An 18,802-nucleotide genomic window follows, 5' to 3' on the forward strand; every position below is an offset into this window, starting at 1 on the left:
TAGTTCTTTTAGTACATGTGAGCGCATGCGCCTCTCTTAGCAACTAAATTCTCTGATGCTGCTCTCTCAATTTAACAGCGCCCAGACATCTGTTAAGCTAACAGCTGCTAAGTCCGAGCCATTAATATTATATTTGAATTTTCCCATTAGAAACAGGAAACTATAAAAATTAATTAAAAATATGTACATTTATTTCGTTGCTTTTTTTGCGGTTTCAGAAACCAATTCAGAAATTTGATTTACAATTTTTATGAGTTCAAGCTTTGAGCGATTTGGTTGAGTGGGTCGATTTCCGCATCCAGCGATACGGAGGGCAGCACATGAAGCACCAAAGCACCCGGGATCACACATCCTTGGCCATGGAACATCCGCTCCTGGGGATCTCGAAGAACATACAGCCACACAATTGGAAGATCTATATACATATATAGATATATATGGAAGATCTGGCCGATCACACGGCGGTGATGAGATGGGCGTCATCTTCGTTGATCCGATCGCATTTTCCATTGACCTCGATCGTGTGATTTGACTCGGTGTCGCTGGGCTCCTGGTCGACTTCCTCCTCCTCCTCCCCCTGCTCACAATCGTCGTCGTCGCCCTGCGAGGAGTTTTCACCATTTTCCTTATCGGGCGTTTCCCGCTCCTCGTTCTCCTCGTATATGACGTCACAGCTGGTGGCTATCGATTTGGGCGGCGGCTTCTTCACCGCCTTCCCGCCGCCCTTGCGTTCCCCGTTTTCTTGCATCTCGGACATCTGAATCTGCATTTCCCGCAGCCGATCGGTCAGCACATACAAATCCCGCTCCTGACTCTCGCATCGTGTCCTCAGCTCGGATATCTCACGCAGATCCTCCGCTCGGGGATCTCGCCGCTCGTACCGCATGCGCATCTCCTCAAAGCTGCGGAAAAAGTATTTCAATTTCCGTATTTATTCACTATATTCACCACCCAAAGGATACTGCATTCTCAGTTGGCGTACAACATCCCACAACACGGACAAGCAAAAGTAAGGTAAGTTTGGGGTAAAGATGTAAAGAGTTACGGGACGCGTTCTTAAATCCATTTTCCCAAATTATTTGTCCTTAATATACTGGAATACGTCCGCATTAAATTATGGCAAGAAACCTTTAATTGGCATAGAAAGCAATGTGCAGTTGTCAAGTTTTAAATGGTTTTAGGCTTTCTATGCAAGCCTTTGCCCAAACTGAAAACATTTTCGAAAGTTGTACCTAACAGAATTATATTTCACTTCATCTTTCAATGGATTTAAGAATTCGACCCTGGGAAAGGTGGGTGGTTTGGGGGCGGGGCACTTACAGGTTGGTCAGGCAGCGGCACTTGCGATGCAGCTGCTCGATCTCGTTGGCGTTGCTGATGTCGCGCTTGTCCAGCGCCGCCTTCTCGGCATCGTAGGCCGCCTTCAGGTCCTTGAGATTGCGCTGGTGCCGAAGTTCCACATCGCTGCGGATGCGGATACGGATGCGGATACGGTTGCGGATACGGTTGCGGATACGGATGCGCGGATACGTATGCGGATGCAGAATCGGATTCGGGTTGGGGTTATTCAGGTTATATAGAGTGGGCAGAGGTTGAGGTGGGTACACACACATAGCGAGAAAGAGAAAGTAAAAAATTAGGAGAATCGCACCAGAAGGAGAACGTTTGACAAGCTGCATTCCAGCATAAACACATTCTACAGCTAATTATTACAGATTAAAGGACATTCGATTAGGCGTTCGATTACCGCTTCAACTTGAAATGAACATGTCTACAGGGACCCTCGATGATACCCAGTTTGAATTCGAATCAAGGACCTTTTTTAAGCGTGAACAGGGGATTAATATTTATTGGCGCGCTAGGAGGTGGCGGTATTTGATATAGATCACTGCGACAATATTGAACACCAAGCATGCAATGGCGATCAGCGGCGACGTGGTCAGATATAGCACATAAAGTGTGGGCATATACGGCCACGCCCCCTTTGCGAACGCCCACAGGGCTGGAGGGGCTGTCGATCGACCTAAACGCTGATCCATGCTGATCCAATGAATGAAATGTGAAACGAGAGAAACAGAATACAAGTTCATGTGATAATGGATCGAGTTCCAAGGTGGCGAAATGGTGGGATGCAGAATGAGTAGGATGCAGACATTCATGGGCAGCCAAGGGATTTAGTGGGGCGCAGCGGTCAATGGGTAATTATACCCATTTGGCATGCACTCACTTGATTCGTTCATCGGCAGCGGCCATCTTCGCGCGATGTCGTTCCACAAGTTCCTGCAACGCCTCCTCCTTCTCCGCCTGCAACTTGGCCTTCTGAGAGTCTGCAGATTTGCCATAGTCCAGAAGATTGTCATATATGGCATGTATTTAAATCTCACCCAGCTCCTTTCGATGTGATTCGACCATTTCCTGCGTGGAGAGCTGCAGCTCCTTGGCGAACTCCTCCTTAACCTGGCCGAGCCGTTCGCGGAACTTCTCCTCCATCTCGGCCTTCTCCGCCTCGAACTCCTTCTGCAGCCGCTCCTCCAGCTCCACACGGCGGTCCTCCTCGCGGCACATGGCATTCTGGTACTCGCGATCGGCCTTATCCAAATGCATCCGCGTCTGGAGCAGCGCGTTATCCGAGCGTTCGCGCAGGCTGAGGAAGTCCTGCTTCTTCTGCTCCAGGTTCTCGTGCAGATCGTCAATCTAAATGGAAACATACATATATACTATGTTATACTATGGCCACTTTGATCTCACCTCGGCGCGCAGCTCGTCCTCGTTGGCCGAGTATCTGTTGGTCAGCGCCCTGAGTTCCTCGACGTGCTCGTTCTGCAGTTTGTCCAGCGCCTCGCGGCGCTCGTCCACATACACGGACTCCAGTTCATTAGTCAGTCTTGTCATCTCTGTGCTGTGGGCAAACATTTCAATTTTCAGACTTGTGACTTAAAAGACCAGACTTGTGACTTACTAAAGTTTGTTTTCCCAGAAGGCGGCCGCCTCATTACGCACCTCGTCGATTTTGTAGATCATTTGGCGCTCCTTGTCGTAGATGGCACTGTGCAGTATAATCATTAGAATTGAGTGCCCTTGTTAGTCGCAAGCTATACCCACTTATCACACTGATACTTGATCTTGTGCACCGCCTCGATCTGGGCCTCGAGGTTCTCATTGGCCGACTGCAGATCACCCTTCAGGTTCTCGATGCGGTCCATGAGCGTTTGGATGGACTGCTCCTGTTCGCTGACCACGCCCCTCAGCGAATTCACCTGCGCCTGGCAGGTGCGCAGCAACTCGGACTCCCTGCGGCGGGACTGGAGCTCCAGTTCCAGCTCCTCCGCCTTGGCGGCCGCCTGCTTCCGCTCGTAGTTGGACTTGTCCATCTTGTCCTTGCACTGCCGCTGCATCTGCCGCAGTTGCCACTCGCAGTCCGTCATCAGCGTTTCCTCGCGCTCTGTAAATGTTGCAGGATATGATTTTATGGACTCATAGCTATCCGGGCCCACAACAACTCCCACCTCGATTGTGCGTCCTGAGCATTTCGAACTCCTTCTGCCACTTGTCCTCGCAGATCTTGCGCTCCGCCTCCGAGTTGTCCAGTGCGTTCTTCAGAATGCGTATCTGCTCCTCCAGCTCCGCTCGGATCCTCTCCACCTGCTGGCGCCATTCCTCGGCCTCGACTTGGGCACAGGCCAGCTGGGTTTGCAGACTTTTGGCCAGGCCCTGCGTCACTTTGTACTTCTCGGTTAGTTCGTTGTACTGAGCTTCGAGTTCGTCTGGAAAAAAGCGGAATAAATTGAAATAATTACTCAATAAATGCCATCATACAAAACTGATATTGATTTATGAATATAAAGCTATAAACAGATGATCCCTTAATGCTATGCTCACCATATTTGTTTTGGAATTCATCTTGGTTTTCGCTGTATTTGTGCCGTAGGTGGACCTTCTCATCTTCCAGAAGTTTCAGCTTCTTCCGCACGTATTCATCGTCCTTGTGCGCTGCACTCAGTTCGCTCTGGAGTCCTAAAAGTAAAGGATGTGGCTTGGATGGGTGGCCAAAGGGTTTCCAAATGATATACTTACTATCCACGTTCCATTGCTTGACCGACAGCTCCTGCTCCAGTTTCTGGATCTTGAACTGCATATCGCCCAGCTTGGCCTCCAGTTGACTGGCATTTTTGTGGGCCTCGTCCAGTTGGCTGGCGAAGCGAGCCTTCTGCTGTTTCAGCTCCTTTCTGGGAAATCGAGTACGTGGAGGAGATGAGTAATAGTGGGGAATAGAAGCATAAATCTCTAGACGGTTCAGCTCAACTGTCAGACGAATTTTTCAAACAAATCTTGTCACTGAATAATCCCCAACACAAACAAAATGAATCACAAGCGTTTTCCGCGCACGCAGCACGAGCAGCATAAATAAATAGCAGCAATGCCACAGAAGTATTATAATATTATTATTTTATTTTTAATCTCCCAGCACTTTTACCTATAGCTAGACATTCGCCTGACGTAATTTGAATGGAAAAGCTCGTTAAATGTGAATGAGGTGTAAAAACATTGCCAACGTCTTCCTCGACCATAATTTGTTGAGATACAATACGTAGCGAGGTATAGCTACGGATACGCGAGCGTAGACAAAGATACAGATACATTTTTATATAATATGCATTGGCATGTGCTTTGTTTTGTTTTGGCTTTTCAACGCAATAATGAAATACGTTTTAATTGAATTTATCCTAGTCGATTCTCGGTTTGCTGCGAAAATGCGCAAAGTTTATTTATAAATCAACGTTTTTCCGATGTTTTTGTTCGCGCATTTTGCCAACTCTCAGTCGCTCTCTACTAAAAATACAGTGCGTTTCAACAGTGACAAACTGATAACAAAGGGATAATGGGAACATCAGTTAAATGCCTTGAAAGTCGACGTCGAAAGATTTATTCAATTGTAATTGCAGGATTCCCAAGAGAATTCTATTAAAGTATTATTATTCCTTACACTGTTTATAGATGGTTATAATAATACAATATATTATGATTTATAGGTTGAAGATTTTATAATAATGTAGTATATTAGGATCAATATTATGATTTCCCTCACTGTTCGCATTTTGCGCCCATAAGTTTAGTATAGACAATGTGAATTAACAAATTTTGAGACACGCGTTTCTGTGTTGTCTCTAGAGATAGTTGGAGATAAAGATAGACAGAGACATAGAGAGTGGGAAATGCGATGGGAATATAAAAAGGACAGATGCAACTTGTGTACTTAGATTGAAAGTTATTTGAATTATTTTTGGCAAGAGCATCTCTGCCGCTGCCTGTGAACTTTCCGAGGAAAATGCATAGTTGCCAGCTTGGATGCTTTTGTTGTTTATGCCCAAGTTGATAATTAAATCGGACTAGATAAACAACTGGTGGCGAAGTGAAGGAAACAGCAGCCGAAGCTTCGGGAAAGATGCCCATTAGTTATTCGAGGCAAATTACGCATACGCCGCATGTGCCGCCGGAATAAACAATCTTTCAATGCTAGCTGGCCAAGTGGAGGATGCGCCTCCCCAGCCGCCCGCCCAATCAATTATCCACCAAAATCAAGAACAGCCCAAATAAAATTCCACAAGTGCTCGCCCCCGTCTTATCTATTTCCTCAGCAAGTTTGCTCTAAATATGAGCGTTTCAAAATTTACTTGTCTTCTTTTTGCACAACGCCTAAAATAAGCCAGGCGAATAAAACTAGAGCAGGCAGTTCGTGTTCTATGCACATGGGAAAATATGATTGAGGGAAAATGCCGAGGATCAGCCAAGTCGAGGCAAGGCATACTCTGGAAAACTTACTCTTAGGTACATAAAAATTTATAGATACATTTGGGAAACCTCTTTTAAATCGAAACACTTCAGCTCAGGAATTGAAGCTGTTCAAAACATAATTGTTTAAAAAAAGTTTATTTCATGTACATATTTAAGACTCTCTACTTTTTTCAAGTATTCTGAACTGCTAGTTTAAACTACAAGTCCTAAATGATATACCCCCTGCCTGAGTGCGCAAAAAACGAGCGTGGGAAATGACCAACATGTTGCCAACAAAATTGCAAATAAAGCGAAGGAAAGCCAACCGAGAAATGACGAAGTGAATTTATTTTTGCCCCGTTCTAGTGTTCAACTGATTTTGAGCACAGATCGAATGTTTATTATTTAAACGCGAGAATTTACATAAAAATATATAAAATGTAGAAATAATTGTCGCAATTTGGCTGTGGGACACTTGCCGCACGGCTGTCATAATCTGTCATATCTCGAAGGCCAAACAATGCCACCTTTCACACTGCGTATACGTAATGCGAGCCACTAGCCAAACAAGTGGGATTTTCTGAGGAATTCGTTTCTATAGAAGGTATGATATGCGTACAAAGTATTTTCTGAAGGGGATAATACATAAAGTGATCCGTCACTCCTAAAGACGGCACTTTTCTGACCTTAGTTTCCTTTTTTAAATAATAAACTTTTGATCTTAGTTTCCTTTTTAAAAAATAAACTTTGAAATTTTTAAAAAAGTAGTCGCTAAACAAATCTTTGATTGGCTTGTGCCACAAAATATTTCACTAATCAAATTGGGTATACAACTTATATGTGCTGATCCATTTATAAATAGTCGTCCCTGACTGGAAAACTGAACGCAAATCGAATTGGCGGAAAACCAAAAGCCACAAAGCAAATGAGAGGGAAATTTCCGCTGATGGATTTCCCAGTAAGAGAAGCCAGATCACATGGCATGTTCCATGACACAAAGATCAAGATAAATTGGCTGCATCTCGCCATGTTAATGGTCGAATTGTTGGCATGCGTTTGCGATTAAATAAATACGCAGCTGCTCGCACTAGCAAATATCACGTATACGCCACTTGGGACGTTCAAGAACAACGATTTCCTGATCGAGCTTTTGATATAAGAAGCAGAATGAATGGATTTTTAAGGCGTCACATGATTTGTTTTCCTTGAAGAATCTCCAAATTATTAAATGGATTTTCATGATATTGAACCAGAACCTCTTCTTGAAATCCATTTTGGTATTTTTTAACTTAGCTCACCTGAGTTCCTGGTTGTCGAAGGGGCTCTCCTGGCGCACTGGCTTGTTGAGCACAGAGCCATCCTCGACGATCTCGATGCAGGGCGTCATGTCCTGGCCAAGACAACTGTCGTCCCGGCTGCGTTGCTTGGGACTATTGCTGCGACTGCGACCCTCGACGTGGATGGGTATGAAGTGCACATTGCCCAGGCTGTTGCCCCCCGCTCCATTGGCAATATTGATGTTGATCTGCGCCTCGCCGCCATTTGTGGCTGTGGATGATGAGGATGGTGACGCGGCTGCTGCTGCTGTTGCTGCTGCTGCTGCTGCTCCTGATGTGGATGCATTGGCGGTCGTTGACTCGACCACCACATCCGGCAGACTGATGCTCTCGATGCATACCAATCGCTCGCTGAACTCGCTGAAACGCTCAATGTCGTCGAGTTCGTCGCACTGCAGAAAGGTCTCCTCGCAATCCGTGGAGTTGCCGTCGCGTATGAAGGTGTGGTTCACATTTTGGGTGCTTGCCATGTGCGAGGAACTGCGTGGCGGTGGTTGCGGCGGTTGCTGCTGCTGCTGCTGCTGCTGTGGTGCATTCAGTTCCTGCTCGCCGATCCCGGAATCCGCATAACTGCTGCTCAAGTTGGAGTCACTTTTCAGGGCGCTGCGTTCGCTGCTCGCCGACTGCCTGGAGTTGCCATTCGTCTGACCGCCGGGCATATGTGGCTCATAGTCCAGATCCACAGCCTCGTCTACATCGTCCACCTCCTCCTCCTCCTCCTCCTCGGCTTCCTCCTGCACGTTCTCCAGCTTCACATGACTCAGCCGCGTCCAGGGGCGACCATTCGGGTTTTGATAGATGGTAGCTGGTATATCCGTGGCAAAGACCTCATCTTCCAGGGTTTCGATGTGCGCCTCGTTGAGTTCCTCGATGTTCAGCGAGTCCTCGGCGCTCTCATTTAGTTCGTAGAATATTTCCGGCGTTCTGGCGGGCTGCTCCTCCGGGAAACTTCCACTGCAATCTTCCACCGTGATGGTGGGCACTTCCGGTGACTTTTGGTGCCTGGGCGGCGCCTGCGGCGGTATCACCACCGATTCCCGGAACTCACGTGGCGTACTGGCGCGCGAACTGTGGGCCGAGCTGATTTCGCTCGGTTTGGCACTAGTTTGGCCCATGGTTATGTCACTTGATTGCTGATCTGGCTCCTGATGTTGCTCCCTATGTTGCTCCCTATGTTGCTCCCGATGTTGCTCCTGATGTTGCTCCCAATGTTGCTCCCTATGTTGCTGCTGCTGATGTTGCTGCTTGGTGGCCAGATGTTGCTGCGGAACAGCATTTGCATTGCCGTGCTGTTGCTGCTGCGGATGCTGCTGCTGCTGCTGCTGCTGCTGTTCGGCAGTTGCTGTTGGCCGCTCAACGTTTGCCGCTTGAATGAAAGACGAACGCATGCTGGCCGCTCGCGGCTCTTTTTCCGGCTCGATCTGGCGAGGAAAACGCTCGCTCTCTGCGGGAAAATGAAAACTCTGTGTGTGGTGCTCTTGCCGCAGCTGCTGCACTCCAGCTGGCTTACTTCTCTCTTCGATCGCTCTTCGTTGGCCGCTATTCTCTGGGCTATTATTAGCCAAAGTCATTTGATAAGTGGTCGGGGATGCGAGCGCGGGGTCGGAGTTCGTTTCAAGGTGTGTTGCGGTGGCGATTACGTCTGTGGCATTACTTTTATTCGATTTGGCTGCTGTTGCTGCGGCAATTTGCTGCTTCTGCTGCTGCTGCTGCTGCTTTTGGCGCTGATGGTTTCGACCACGCGCCATGAAAATGTCGCTAAGAAAATCGCGACTCTTTTGCAGAGCCTTGCGCTTTTTCGTCTCTGTTTCGGAGCTATCTTTGGGATTGCCCAGCTTGAAACTGCCAATGGAGAGCAGGGACTGCCGCTTCTGCTGCTCGCTGTCGTTGCGTTCTCGATGGCGATGTGTTATGGTTATGGGGCCATCGATTTCGGGTTCAATAGTGCCAATTAGCTGACCACCAATGCCTTTGCTCGCGATCGCGCTGGCTGCCTCGTTTTGACTGCTGGTAGCCGCATTTCGATCAGCGGCCGAGGAACACGTCCACGTCCTCCCATCTCCGCCCATTTTATTTATATACAAATTGTCGGAGCGGCCATTAGCAGCTGTTTTTGCTAATTTTAAACGCTCTTCGTCGCCGCTGCTGTCGCTGCTGCCGTTGTCGTTGTCGTTGTCGTTGTCTAAATCGCTGGCAAAGTCCTCCAGCTCTTCGATCACCGCCCGTCGTGCTCTTGCCGGCGGCTCTTGAGCTCTTTGAACGGCAGATATCTGCCCAATTTGACTGTATCTCAAGGGTGTATCTCCATCTTCGGCGTCGACGTTCTTGTGCGCTTTTCCACGACGCGATCTTCGCAGCAAATTGAACATGTTTCGCTCTTTCTCTTAGTGATTTCCCTCTGCCGCTGCGATTTTCTTTTAATTTATTTTTATATCCATTTATTCTCCTTCGTTTTTGGGCTTTTGCTCGTTTGTGTGCGCTTTTCGTTTAATAAACAAATCGTTGCTGCTTTGTTGCAATTATTTCGAGTTCATTTGTATTTTAAATGCTTTCAACCTGTTGAAAATATTTTCACAATTTTATATTAGTTTCGGCGGCTAGTGGTTGGGGGGTTTAATTGTTGTCAATTAGTTTACCCGCACGCACATATGTATATTTGTGTACATGTACACATATGATTTGGCGGATTCACTGACTCGACTTGGTCGGCGGATAAACTGCGACTGTTGCTCAGTCGGCGCTCCAAGCGATGCGACTTCCACAGCCACAATGATCGCCATCATGATTATTAGGATTATCATGATGATGACAATAATGCTGGACAAATATGAGTAACAACATTGCGGCGTGTGTGAGTACTAGTGCACTTCGAGAAAAAACAGCAATAGAACTTTTTAAGAAGAGCCAAAACATGTAAAGTGTTAGTTATATTAAGCATAAGAATCGTCGCATAAATTGAATCGTTTTAAAGGATCACATCGACATAAGAACCAATATACTTAACTCAATAGTCAACATCATTTTTTATATTAAAGTAGTAGAATCATGCTATTTTTCCAGTGATATGCAGGCACATGGCATAATTTGTTTTAATTATTTCACAGAAGAACACACGCTCGCATAGGCACTCAAAACCAAGTATATGGTACCGCATATGGTAAACTCGATAATTGCTTATGCATATTAATTGAGGGATAGAAAGTGGCAGCCCATATACCCTATAGATACTTTTGTGGGCCAAGCTATGCGTCATTATGTGTCATTCGATGAGTAACAACAATTTGCTAATTGTATTCTAGTAAACACAATGGAAAAGTGAAATTATTCATACCATGTCTTAATAGTAATCATCTCTATATTAAGTGAAAATGTTAATTTAAACACAGATAAATTTGTACTTTTAAGTAAACTCCTAAAAGTATGCCAAGCAAACCACAGATGTCGTCAACCCCTAAATGAGTTTCTTTAGCATTTTTTATTTTTTCCAGTGCCCTTTAAAGAGCTACACTTGAGTCATTAGACTTTCCGCTGAATGCAAAGTTCAAATTGCAGTGAGCAAGCCAAAAATAGACCAGTTTCGATGCACCGAGCACAACATCATAATCCTGGTGCAACTTCCTCCGTCGCCAGAAGCCCCCTTCTCATTTTCCCAGCCTCCATTTCAAGTTCAGGATCCTCTCTTCCATTCCGCACATAAACGAACCAATTATAGGCAGCAATAAAATAAGACACAGACCCGCAGTTTTTCCAAGGCAGCGAAATCGGCGGATAAAACTATAAATATCTATGCGGAAAATGGCTCTCGTAGGGCTCCTCATTGACGTCACTTTCAAATGGAAATGGAAATGAAAATCAGGCGCCAGATCACTGTAATTGATGTTTAGGAAGATTTATAGATGATCCAGCTAAGATATACAAATTAATACATTTTCCTTTGACTTTTAATGAGTATTTAAATATTTATATCTCTTTATCGCATGAAATATGGCTCGAAATTCATTAAGAGTTTAAAGTTGGCCAAGATAATCGAAATAACATAAGTAAATCACGCTTAGTAAGATTTTCAATAAAAAACGAATGAGAATTATTCCAGGAAAGCCGACAGTGGAATTAATGTTTCGTAGAAAAATTTGCATTAAAAGACAGCTGCGCAATTTGCACATATTTCCGATTTTTTTTTCAAAATGTATATAGATAAAAACCAAACGCCTCCAAGTGATCAACATTTTGAGAATTGAGAAAAGGTGCTGGCAGAGGGATATCAAAAATTCTGGTCTGTTCAAGTGCATGACGCTCTTACTTTTGGCACGAAATTCAGAAACGGAAATGATGCAGTCGAGTATAATAGGTACGAAATGGAAATTCCCATATGAAAGAAAAAAACAATAAACATAATTATTTCCACTATTTTTTGTTAGAAGAAACACTGACCCACTTCGTAAGTCGTTCAAGTTTACAGCCTTCAACCAGATGGCACGGACTTTAAATCACTGTTGAATTTACATTTTATTTCTTGCCAATTATTGCACAAGTTCAGAAATCCAAACCAAAATACAAAAAAACATATTTATAAACATTTTCATTGTGAAGCAAAACAGAAGCGCAAAAATAAAAAGCACACAAAATGATACCTAAATGATAAATGTATAATAAATTTTGCACTTGGCCAATGCCAATGTCCCAACCTGTGGGCCCAAAAACTCAGTCAATAAATTCCATTAAAGAATTCGTGATAAAAAATGTGTTAAAATATTTATATTTCTGGCGAGCGTACGTCGCGGTGGAGGCGGTAAAAATTAATAGAAATTAAAGTAATATGACACAAAAAATGCCACTAACAAAAAACATGCCATAAATATTTGGCATGCTTTGTCGTCGTTTGAACATGTGTTAGCAATCGAGAAAAATATGGCAGTACATATTAACAGCTTAGATTGGTACAGTGCGTTTCAGTGCCATAAGCATGTGGATAATTATCACAGCTGAGAATGATCTTATGTAAAGCAACTACTGTAAGGTTGATAGGTATTAAACATGTGCAGTATATTTTTCCATGATATAGTTAATCCGTTTTTCGCTCAATTTCATCTAATGCTAACTGCTGTATGAAACGCACTGTGCAGTGCCAGAACTCTGGATACAAAATCCACTTGAAAATGATTTTTGTAGTCGAGCATGACACGCATCTTGGCCGCAAGAAGACTTGGGATGTGAAGTACTCTCCGTGTCATATGTGGCTGGATTCATATCTTAGATGGATACTCTGCCACAAGGTGCAGCAACTTCGAGCACTTTCCCCACACTCCACATTTATTTACATTTCCTTAGCGGACCGATTGTTTGTTTGTCGCCGCCCACACGGTCGACCTGGCACTGGGCCAACTGACATTGACTGATGCCAGATCAGGCAGCGGATCCAAAAGATTCCGGCCAGGGAGATTTGCCATCGCCCTGGGACGGTTTGATATTTTCACTAGCCTTTCGGATTTTCCGCCTGTCTGTCTGCTTAGCCGCCGATGATTTTCCAAAACTGCACGAACTTTTCCGTTCCACTGGCCGTGGAGGTGATAAAAACTGTTTACCGCACATAAAACAGATATGTAAGGCGCGGTGAGGGGATCTAATAAATTTCAAAATTAGTGAAACTATTAATGCCGGCGAAAGGCGACAAAAATTGATTGCGACAGGAACGCCTTGAGGTGTTGAGCGAGTTAATCGAGTGTATCTTAGCAGAAGCCCAAACAATAACAAATATGTAAGGCGTATCTGCAGTTACGTATCTGCTAGCTATTTATTTAGTTTAAGTTTTTTTCTAATATGTATGGCGGTTAAGTTATGTTGCTAGATATTCTGCAAAATAGAGTGTATTACTTAGATATTATTGTGATTTGTTTTTGCTTGCAGTTTACAGAAGCTCACTTAGGAAAAACTTACTTGAAGTGACTTCATTCGACTGTACTTGTGTAAGATTCAGCTTACTTGAGTCATGTGAAGTAATTACTTTAGGAGATTATTTACGCAATTAGCACGAACACACACAGGCACAATTTGATTTGACACCGAATGACAATTAATAATTGTTAAAATTAAATTTTCTCATTTCCGCTTGGCGCACGCCCACGAGTTGTTTGAAGATGGGATTGTGTTGGGCGGGAAAACTAGGGGAAAACTGGGGGAAAACACTTGTTAAACGCTGACAGGCAACGGCACATGCTCGGGCGTCCCAAGCGCATCGACTGCCCAGGGCGGAAAATCCATTTTTCACTTTTCACAATGCCGTGCGGCTCACGGCGCTCGCGTTCCAAACGATTCAGCAAACGGTACACGACTGCAAAAGTATCTGATCTTTTTCGGCGAGGAAAAGTGCTGCTGCCGCCGAGGAAAATTGTCGCTCGGCCGACGCTATCGATAGATTTTAGATGCCGGGCCACTCGACGTCGATCAGTTTGGCATCAGCCAAATGGAATCGGTTAACCGAATCGTTTTGTATCTCAATTGTTGCACAAACAAATGGGGCGGGAATGGCAGCATCAGTTGACCCATAAATGTGGAATAACATTCCCAGAGGCAAGGCAAATATTTTCCGGATCAGCAGCTGCTTAGGGGCAATAATAGCTTGATGTAGATGCCGGAAAATTAAAGCTAACCGATTTCACTGTTTTCTTCATTTGAGTTTGATTATTGCTTTAGACAACAGAAAGCTATTTCGATGCCTTTAGAGGATGATCTATTCTATGTGTGCATAAAATAATCGAAATGAGCCCAAATCATCGCTCGCCACACAATTTTTAGATACATCTAATAGTACTTAAATATTATACTTTATACTACTTTTTCTTAGGAGTACGTAGTTTCCAAACTTTTAAATTGTAGTTTACTTAATTACTAAAATGGGTTTGCACAACATTTGACAGCTGTCGTCGCGGGCTATCTTACGATTTCTTAAGTAAGGAGCACTTGTAAGGTATTTCCTGGGTATTCAGTTCAGTTCCAACCTTCTAGAGCTGCTAAAACCAAGCTGCGACTAAAAATGTCAAAATTTCTAATATGGCTGGTACATCTACCAATGATACATCTATCACTGGCCACAGGAATGGAGAGTCCGCAGCTGAAATTCCTTAGGGAGCTCATCGATGTGTTTGAGCAGGTTCAGGAAATTCGTACAATAATGCTAATCAAGCATAGTCAGGATAGAAACTGTCATCTGGAGCAATGGAATCCACGTGCCAGTCTTATACTGAGGGCCGATGAAATGGGCTCCATCAGGATAAGTGGATACTCCAATGACCAGGCGGTGTCATTAGTTTGCATTGGCAACGATTCGGACTATGGGCTGCTTCACAGCCTGGCCAACGCCATGGACAACATGAGGCAGGAGAGAATCATACTATGGAGCCAAAGCGAACCCACGAAGATCCTGCTGGACTACATCTCCCAGCAAGCCAATAGGTATCATTTTGTTCAGCTGACAATTGTGGCAATGAACGATAGTGCCAGCGCAGTACCAGCACTGCTCCGAATGAATCCATATCCCACTGCACAGTTTTGCCAATTGAAGAATATAGCGGACATAAACGAGGCCAATTTATTCGAAAGAGGCTTAAGTTTTCAAGGTAGAACGGCCATTTTGAGGGAAAGCGTGAATTCGAACATTCGCTTTAATGTACGGTCGCCATCAGGTTTTATTCCCCTATCCGAACTGAAGGATTATGAAATTGTGCAGTTCGCCATCAAGTACAATTTGAGTTTGAAATTATATGAACAAAATGACACCAAGTCAGACCATTTCGATATACAGCTGGGTCCACGTTTCATAACCCAAGACTTTCCCACCCAAATGGCCTTTGTAAGTCCCAACACCGCCTGCTCCTTGATTGTCATAGTGCCGTGCAGCCAGAAATGGCGTCTGATGGATGTACTTCACAAATTGGGTGTGCTGAAATTGATATGTTGCCTTTTGATTGCCTATGTCTTATTCGTTTTAATTGAAACCCTAATACTGTGGCTGACCCACAGGATATCCGATCGAGGCAGCCGCCTGACCAGCTTAAGTCCACTACTAAATCCTCGTGCCTTTCGAGGCATCTTAGGCCTACCATTTCCGGAGTTTCGCAGATCGAGCGTTTCACTTCGCCAACTCTTTCTGGTCATAAGCGTTTTTGGCCTTGTCTTCAGCAATTTTGTAAGCTGCAAACTAAGTGCGCTGCTCATGAAACCAGCTCAAAATCCCCAGGTGAGAAACTTCGAAGAGTTGAGAGATAGCGGATTGATAACTATTACGGACGAGTATACACACTACTTCATCAAGACGCATATCGACACAGAATTCTTCAATCGAGTGCTACCCCACTACTTAATTGCCAAAAAGAAAGAAACTCTTAGGATGCTGATGAGTTTCAACGACAGCTACAGCTATATAATGTACACACCCACATGGAAATTGTTAAATACCCTTCAACGATCTCTGGATGAAAGGGTTTTTTGCGAGTCTGAGAGTTTGAGCATTGCCTGGAATCTGCCACGGATGTATGTGCTGGAGAACAATTCTGCCCTGAAATGGATGCTAACCAGGTTTATCAACTACATTCCGCAAACCGGGATTCCGGACGCTTGGAATGGAGTACTTCCCAATATCGTCAAACTATTATATAATGTTACCTTTCCTCCCAAGATTGCAGGCACAGTTCCTCTGTCCATTCACCATTTGAGCTGGATATGGCATCTGCTGGTCATCGGTGAAAGTATCGCCACATTGGTATTTGTTGTTGAGATACTTCTCAGGAAAAGGAACCGATCCACAAGCAACTTGAGCGAAAGACCAAGCTATATTGCTTAAAAATGGATTTAAAACAAAAATTTCTTTACAAACGCAAGCACATAAAATTCAAGCACATGTTTAATTCAAACTAAATATTTAATTAAAACAAGATAATAAGCTTATCAAAAAAACTTTGTTTCAAAACGGTGTTAAATTATTTTCCACCATTTTCAAAGGTGTACATATAAAGTTTATAAATATATAACATTTCCATACAGGGGAAATCATATCTTAAGCATTCAATGCCACTTAATCAACCCCGAAAAGCCATTACTTTAATCCAGATTAAAACTGACAGCTGTCCATTAAGATACAATAGTTGAATACGACTAAAGTGGGCAAAGTAGTTTCTAGTTTAAAGTTCAGTCTTAATTTGCAAGAGGTGAAAAAACGCTACAAAGCTACTTCATTATACCCGCATTCTAAAATCTGCATTCAAACTTAGAAATTTATTTTATTTTAATTTTTTTATCATTTTTTCATGCTATGATGTAGAAATTCAAAAAATTAAAACATGTCCCAAGGTTGAAGTTCTAAACTCCATAACTCAACTTATCTTAATCGGATTTTAAAGTGGCATACCTCTAAATAATTCTGGTGCAATTCTCTAAAAAATTGGATTCAAATTTAAAAAATTATTTTTTTTTAATTTTTTTGTCACTTTTTCATGCTATGATGTAGAAATTCAAAAAATTAAAATATGTCCCAAGGTTGAAGTTCTAAACTCCATAACTCAACTTATCTTAATCGGATTTTAAAGTGGCATACCTCTAAATCTTTCTGGAGCAATTCTCTAAAAATCTGCATTCAAATTCAAAAACTTATTTTTTTGTAATTTTTTTGTAATTTTTTCATGAATAGAATAAAAGCCATTAAACGGGTTTAAGTTTGTTTTTATTAAGTACGTATCTGTTTTGATATTCATAAAAGCAACATACTTTGTGATAATAAGCCATCCATATTTTTTTTCCATGGTGATATTATGTTGACATGCTGATATGTTGATATTAATAGAATAGTTTTGGTGACTTGTAGTAACTACATATTTTCAGTGATTGCAAGTACAAATCGTAAGTTTTTTAATATATCAAACTTTAGACAATGTATACGCTTTGGCTTGGTACTTGGCCCAAAGTATTTCCATTATAAAAACCATGAATGATATGACGTAGGCAATGCAAAGTGAAGCCCACAGCCATTTGAAATGCTCAAAAGACAGTGGAAGATGAGAAGGCCGCTCCTCAAATCTACGCAGAGATGTCTTCATATGTTTTCTTATATTTTTGCCAGCTATTTTAAACCAGTAAGTGCTCATACCCGTATCAGCAGAATTGATAATGAAATGGCGGAGGTGCTGGCTAAATATCGAGTTCCTGCGTAGGGAGAAAGTAAGGGGCACATTCTCAAGGATGGTCAAATTCTTGCTCTCACAAAGGATTTTTAGATCCAAGGATTTCATTTCTTCTTTAAAAGCACGCCATGGAATTGAATGGGACACAAAGGCCCATTTCTTGTCAAATGAGTAAATAAGATTCATTAATTCCCGTGAAGTGATAGTCCTTACATTGGGCACTTCAACTCTAAAAAAGTCGGCATTGATTTCCTGCTCAATAAATTGTCGAGTAGGAGGATCCACCACGGCAGTCAACCCACTTTGCCGCAACTCAGAAAAGTTCTCTATTTGCGAGTAATAGGGTTTTCTGGTCAGAAAGGATCTGAGCTTGCAGTCGAAGAACCCAACAAAGAGCGTCCCAAAAAGACTCATAAAAACGAAAAAATGTTGAATTGATAGGCTGGATCGATTGGAGATGGGAAAAGTCTGGCCCAAAATGGCTCTAAATGCTCGAAGATTCACCAACGGGTTTGTGTATCTCATGCGGAAATTTCTGCGACTAAAGCGATTGGATATAAACACAAAGGTCATCTCCGCCAGAACAAAGATGATGTAGAAGATCAGGGCCAACCAGCTCAAAGTTCGCACTCCCAGCTCCTTGAGAATATCCAGGCCCCTTAACTCCGTGCCACATGGCACCACAATTATCAGGGAATTTGTATTCATGTCCATCGCAATATTGTTGTGATGCGAAAAGGTTTTACTATTGTGAGGCTGTGTTTTCATATCGATGTCATAGTTATCTTCGCTAATTTGGATCTCTGCCTTCATGGTTGAGTTTTGAATTTGAAGGGTTGAGTTGTGTCTCCGTGCGAATTCTACGAACAATTCGGTTAAAGCTGCAAATAATATTCTAACGTCGCTTGGTACAGCATTTAATACCCTTCCATGAAAATTTATGGAGTGGTGAAAAATGGTTTTGATCGCAAATATATTGCGAATCCTTTCAAAATGCGTTTCCGGAAATGGTTTCAAACGAAGGGTAGATGCCGACACTTTTCCGTTCGATTTTTCCTGCATAATCAGCACTATCAAATGCAGAAATTGTAGATCCCTCAGTTCGTGGGCGATTTCCTCAATAAAACTTGTATCTGGCTTCCGATGAATCATTAAAATTATGCGCTCCTGTCGCATGCAATCAAATGTTTTCGCCAGTGTATTCAAGAGTTCTCTAAAGGAGTTTTTTGTCAAGCAAACCAATGCCAATGCGTTGTGGTTGAAGTTCCTTTCCAAACTAAATGCAGTCAGTTCATTTGAACGTAGAGTTGGAATTCTTGGAGGATTCCAGTTCGGTAGCGAACAATTTGCTTCCTTGTTATGATGTAGCAAAAACAACGTTTCCACTGAACGCTCATTGTAAACTGCTTGGAGCAGAGTGTCTAGAAATGCCTCATGTGGGTTTTCAGCTTCACCAGATTGTTTGTAGACTAAAAGGAGTACCAGAAGTACATTAAGGAATTTTAATTGCTTCGGTAGCGCCAT

General features: G+C 43.2%; 3 protein-coding genes across 3 annotated transcripts; 1 reads left to right on the forward strand and 2 right to left on the reverse strand.

Moving 5' to 3' along the window:
* Positions 1-168: 168 nt before the first annotated feature.
* On the reverse strand, positions 169-13,445 carry LOC6555299 (calponin homology domain-containing protein DDB_G0272472). The gene is made up of 12 exons (XM_001982284.3): positions 13,044-13,445; positions 7,071-9,665; positions 4,075-4,226; positions 3,880-4,014; positions 3,507-3,764; positions 3,103-3,442; positions 2,960-3,046; positions 2,749-2,899; positions 2,385-2,694; positions 2,228-2,327; positions 1,321-1,464; positions 169-902 (listed from the first exon to the last, which is right to left on the reverse strand). Exons 2-12 carry the CDS (start codon positions 9,476-9,478, stop codon positions 455-457), a joined length of 4,533 nt encoding a protein of 1,510 aa, XP_001982320.1. The 5' UTR covers positions 9,479-9,665; positions 13,044-13,445; the 3' UTR covers positions 169-454.
* Positions 13,446-14,139: 694 nt separating this feature from the next.
* LOC6555300 lies at positions 14,140-15,945 on the forward strand. Its single transcript, XM_001982285.2, has one exon. The coding sequence runs from the start codon at positions 14,140-14,142 to the stop codon at positions 15,943-15,945; it is 1,806 nt and encodes a 601-aa protein (XP_001982321.2).
* A 1,069-nt stretch (positions 15,946-17,014) lies between these two features.
* On the reverse strand, positions 17,015-18,802 carry LOC6555301. Its single transcript, XM_001982286.2, has one exon. It carries the CDS (start codon positions 18,800-18,802, stop codon positions 17,015-17,017), a length of 1,788 nt encoding a protein of 595 aa, XP_001982322.2.

The sequence above is a fragment of the Drosophila erecta genome, unplaced genomic scaffold, assembly GCF_003286155.1.
Source record: "Drosophila erecta strain 14021-0224.00,06,07 unplaced genomic scaffold, DereRS2 tig00000000-arrow-pilon, whole genome shotgun sequence".
NCBI classification, from domain to species: Eukaryota; Metazoa; Arthropoda; class Insecta; order Diptera; family Drosophilidae; genus Drosophila; species Drosophila erecta.

Coding starts and splice junctions, on each gene's coding strand:
- LOC6555299 (XM_001982284.3), bottom strand. CDS start 9,478: ATGTTCAATTTGCTGCGAAGATCGCGTCGTGGAAAAGCGCACAAGAAC. Junction 3,047..3,102: donor ATCAAGTATCAGTGTGATAA/GTGGGTATAGCT, acceptor TATACTGCACAG/TGCCATCTACGACAAGGAGC. Junction 1,465..2,227: donor GCTGCCGATGAACGAATCAA/GTGAGTGCATGC, acceptor CCGCATCCGCAG/CGATGTGGAACTTCGGCACC.
- LOC6555300 (XM_001982285.2), top strand. CDS start 14,140: ATGTCAAAATTTCTAATATGGCTGGTACATCTACCAATGATACATCTA.
- LOC6555301 (XM_001982286.2), bottom strand. CDS start 18,802: ATGGCGCTACCGAAGCAATTAAAATTCCTTAATGTACTTCTGGTACTC.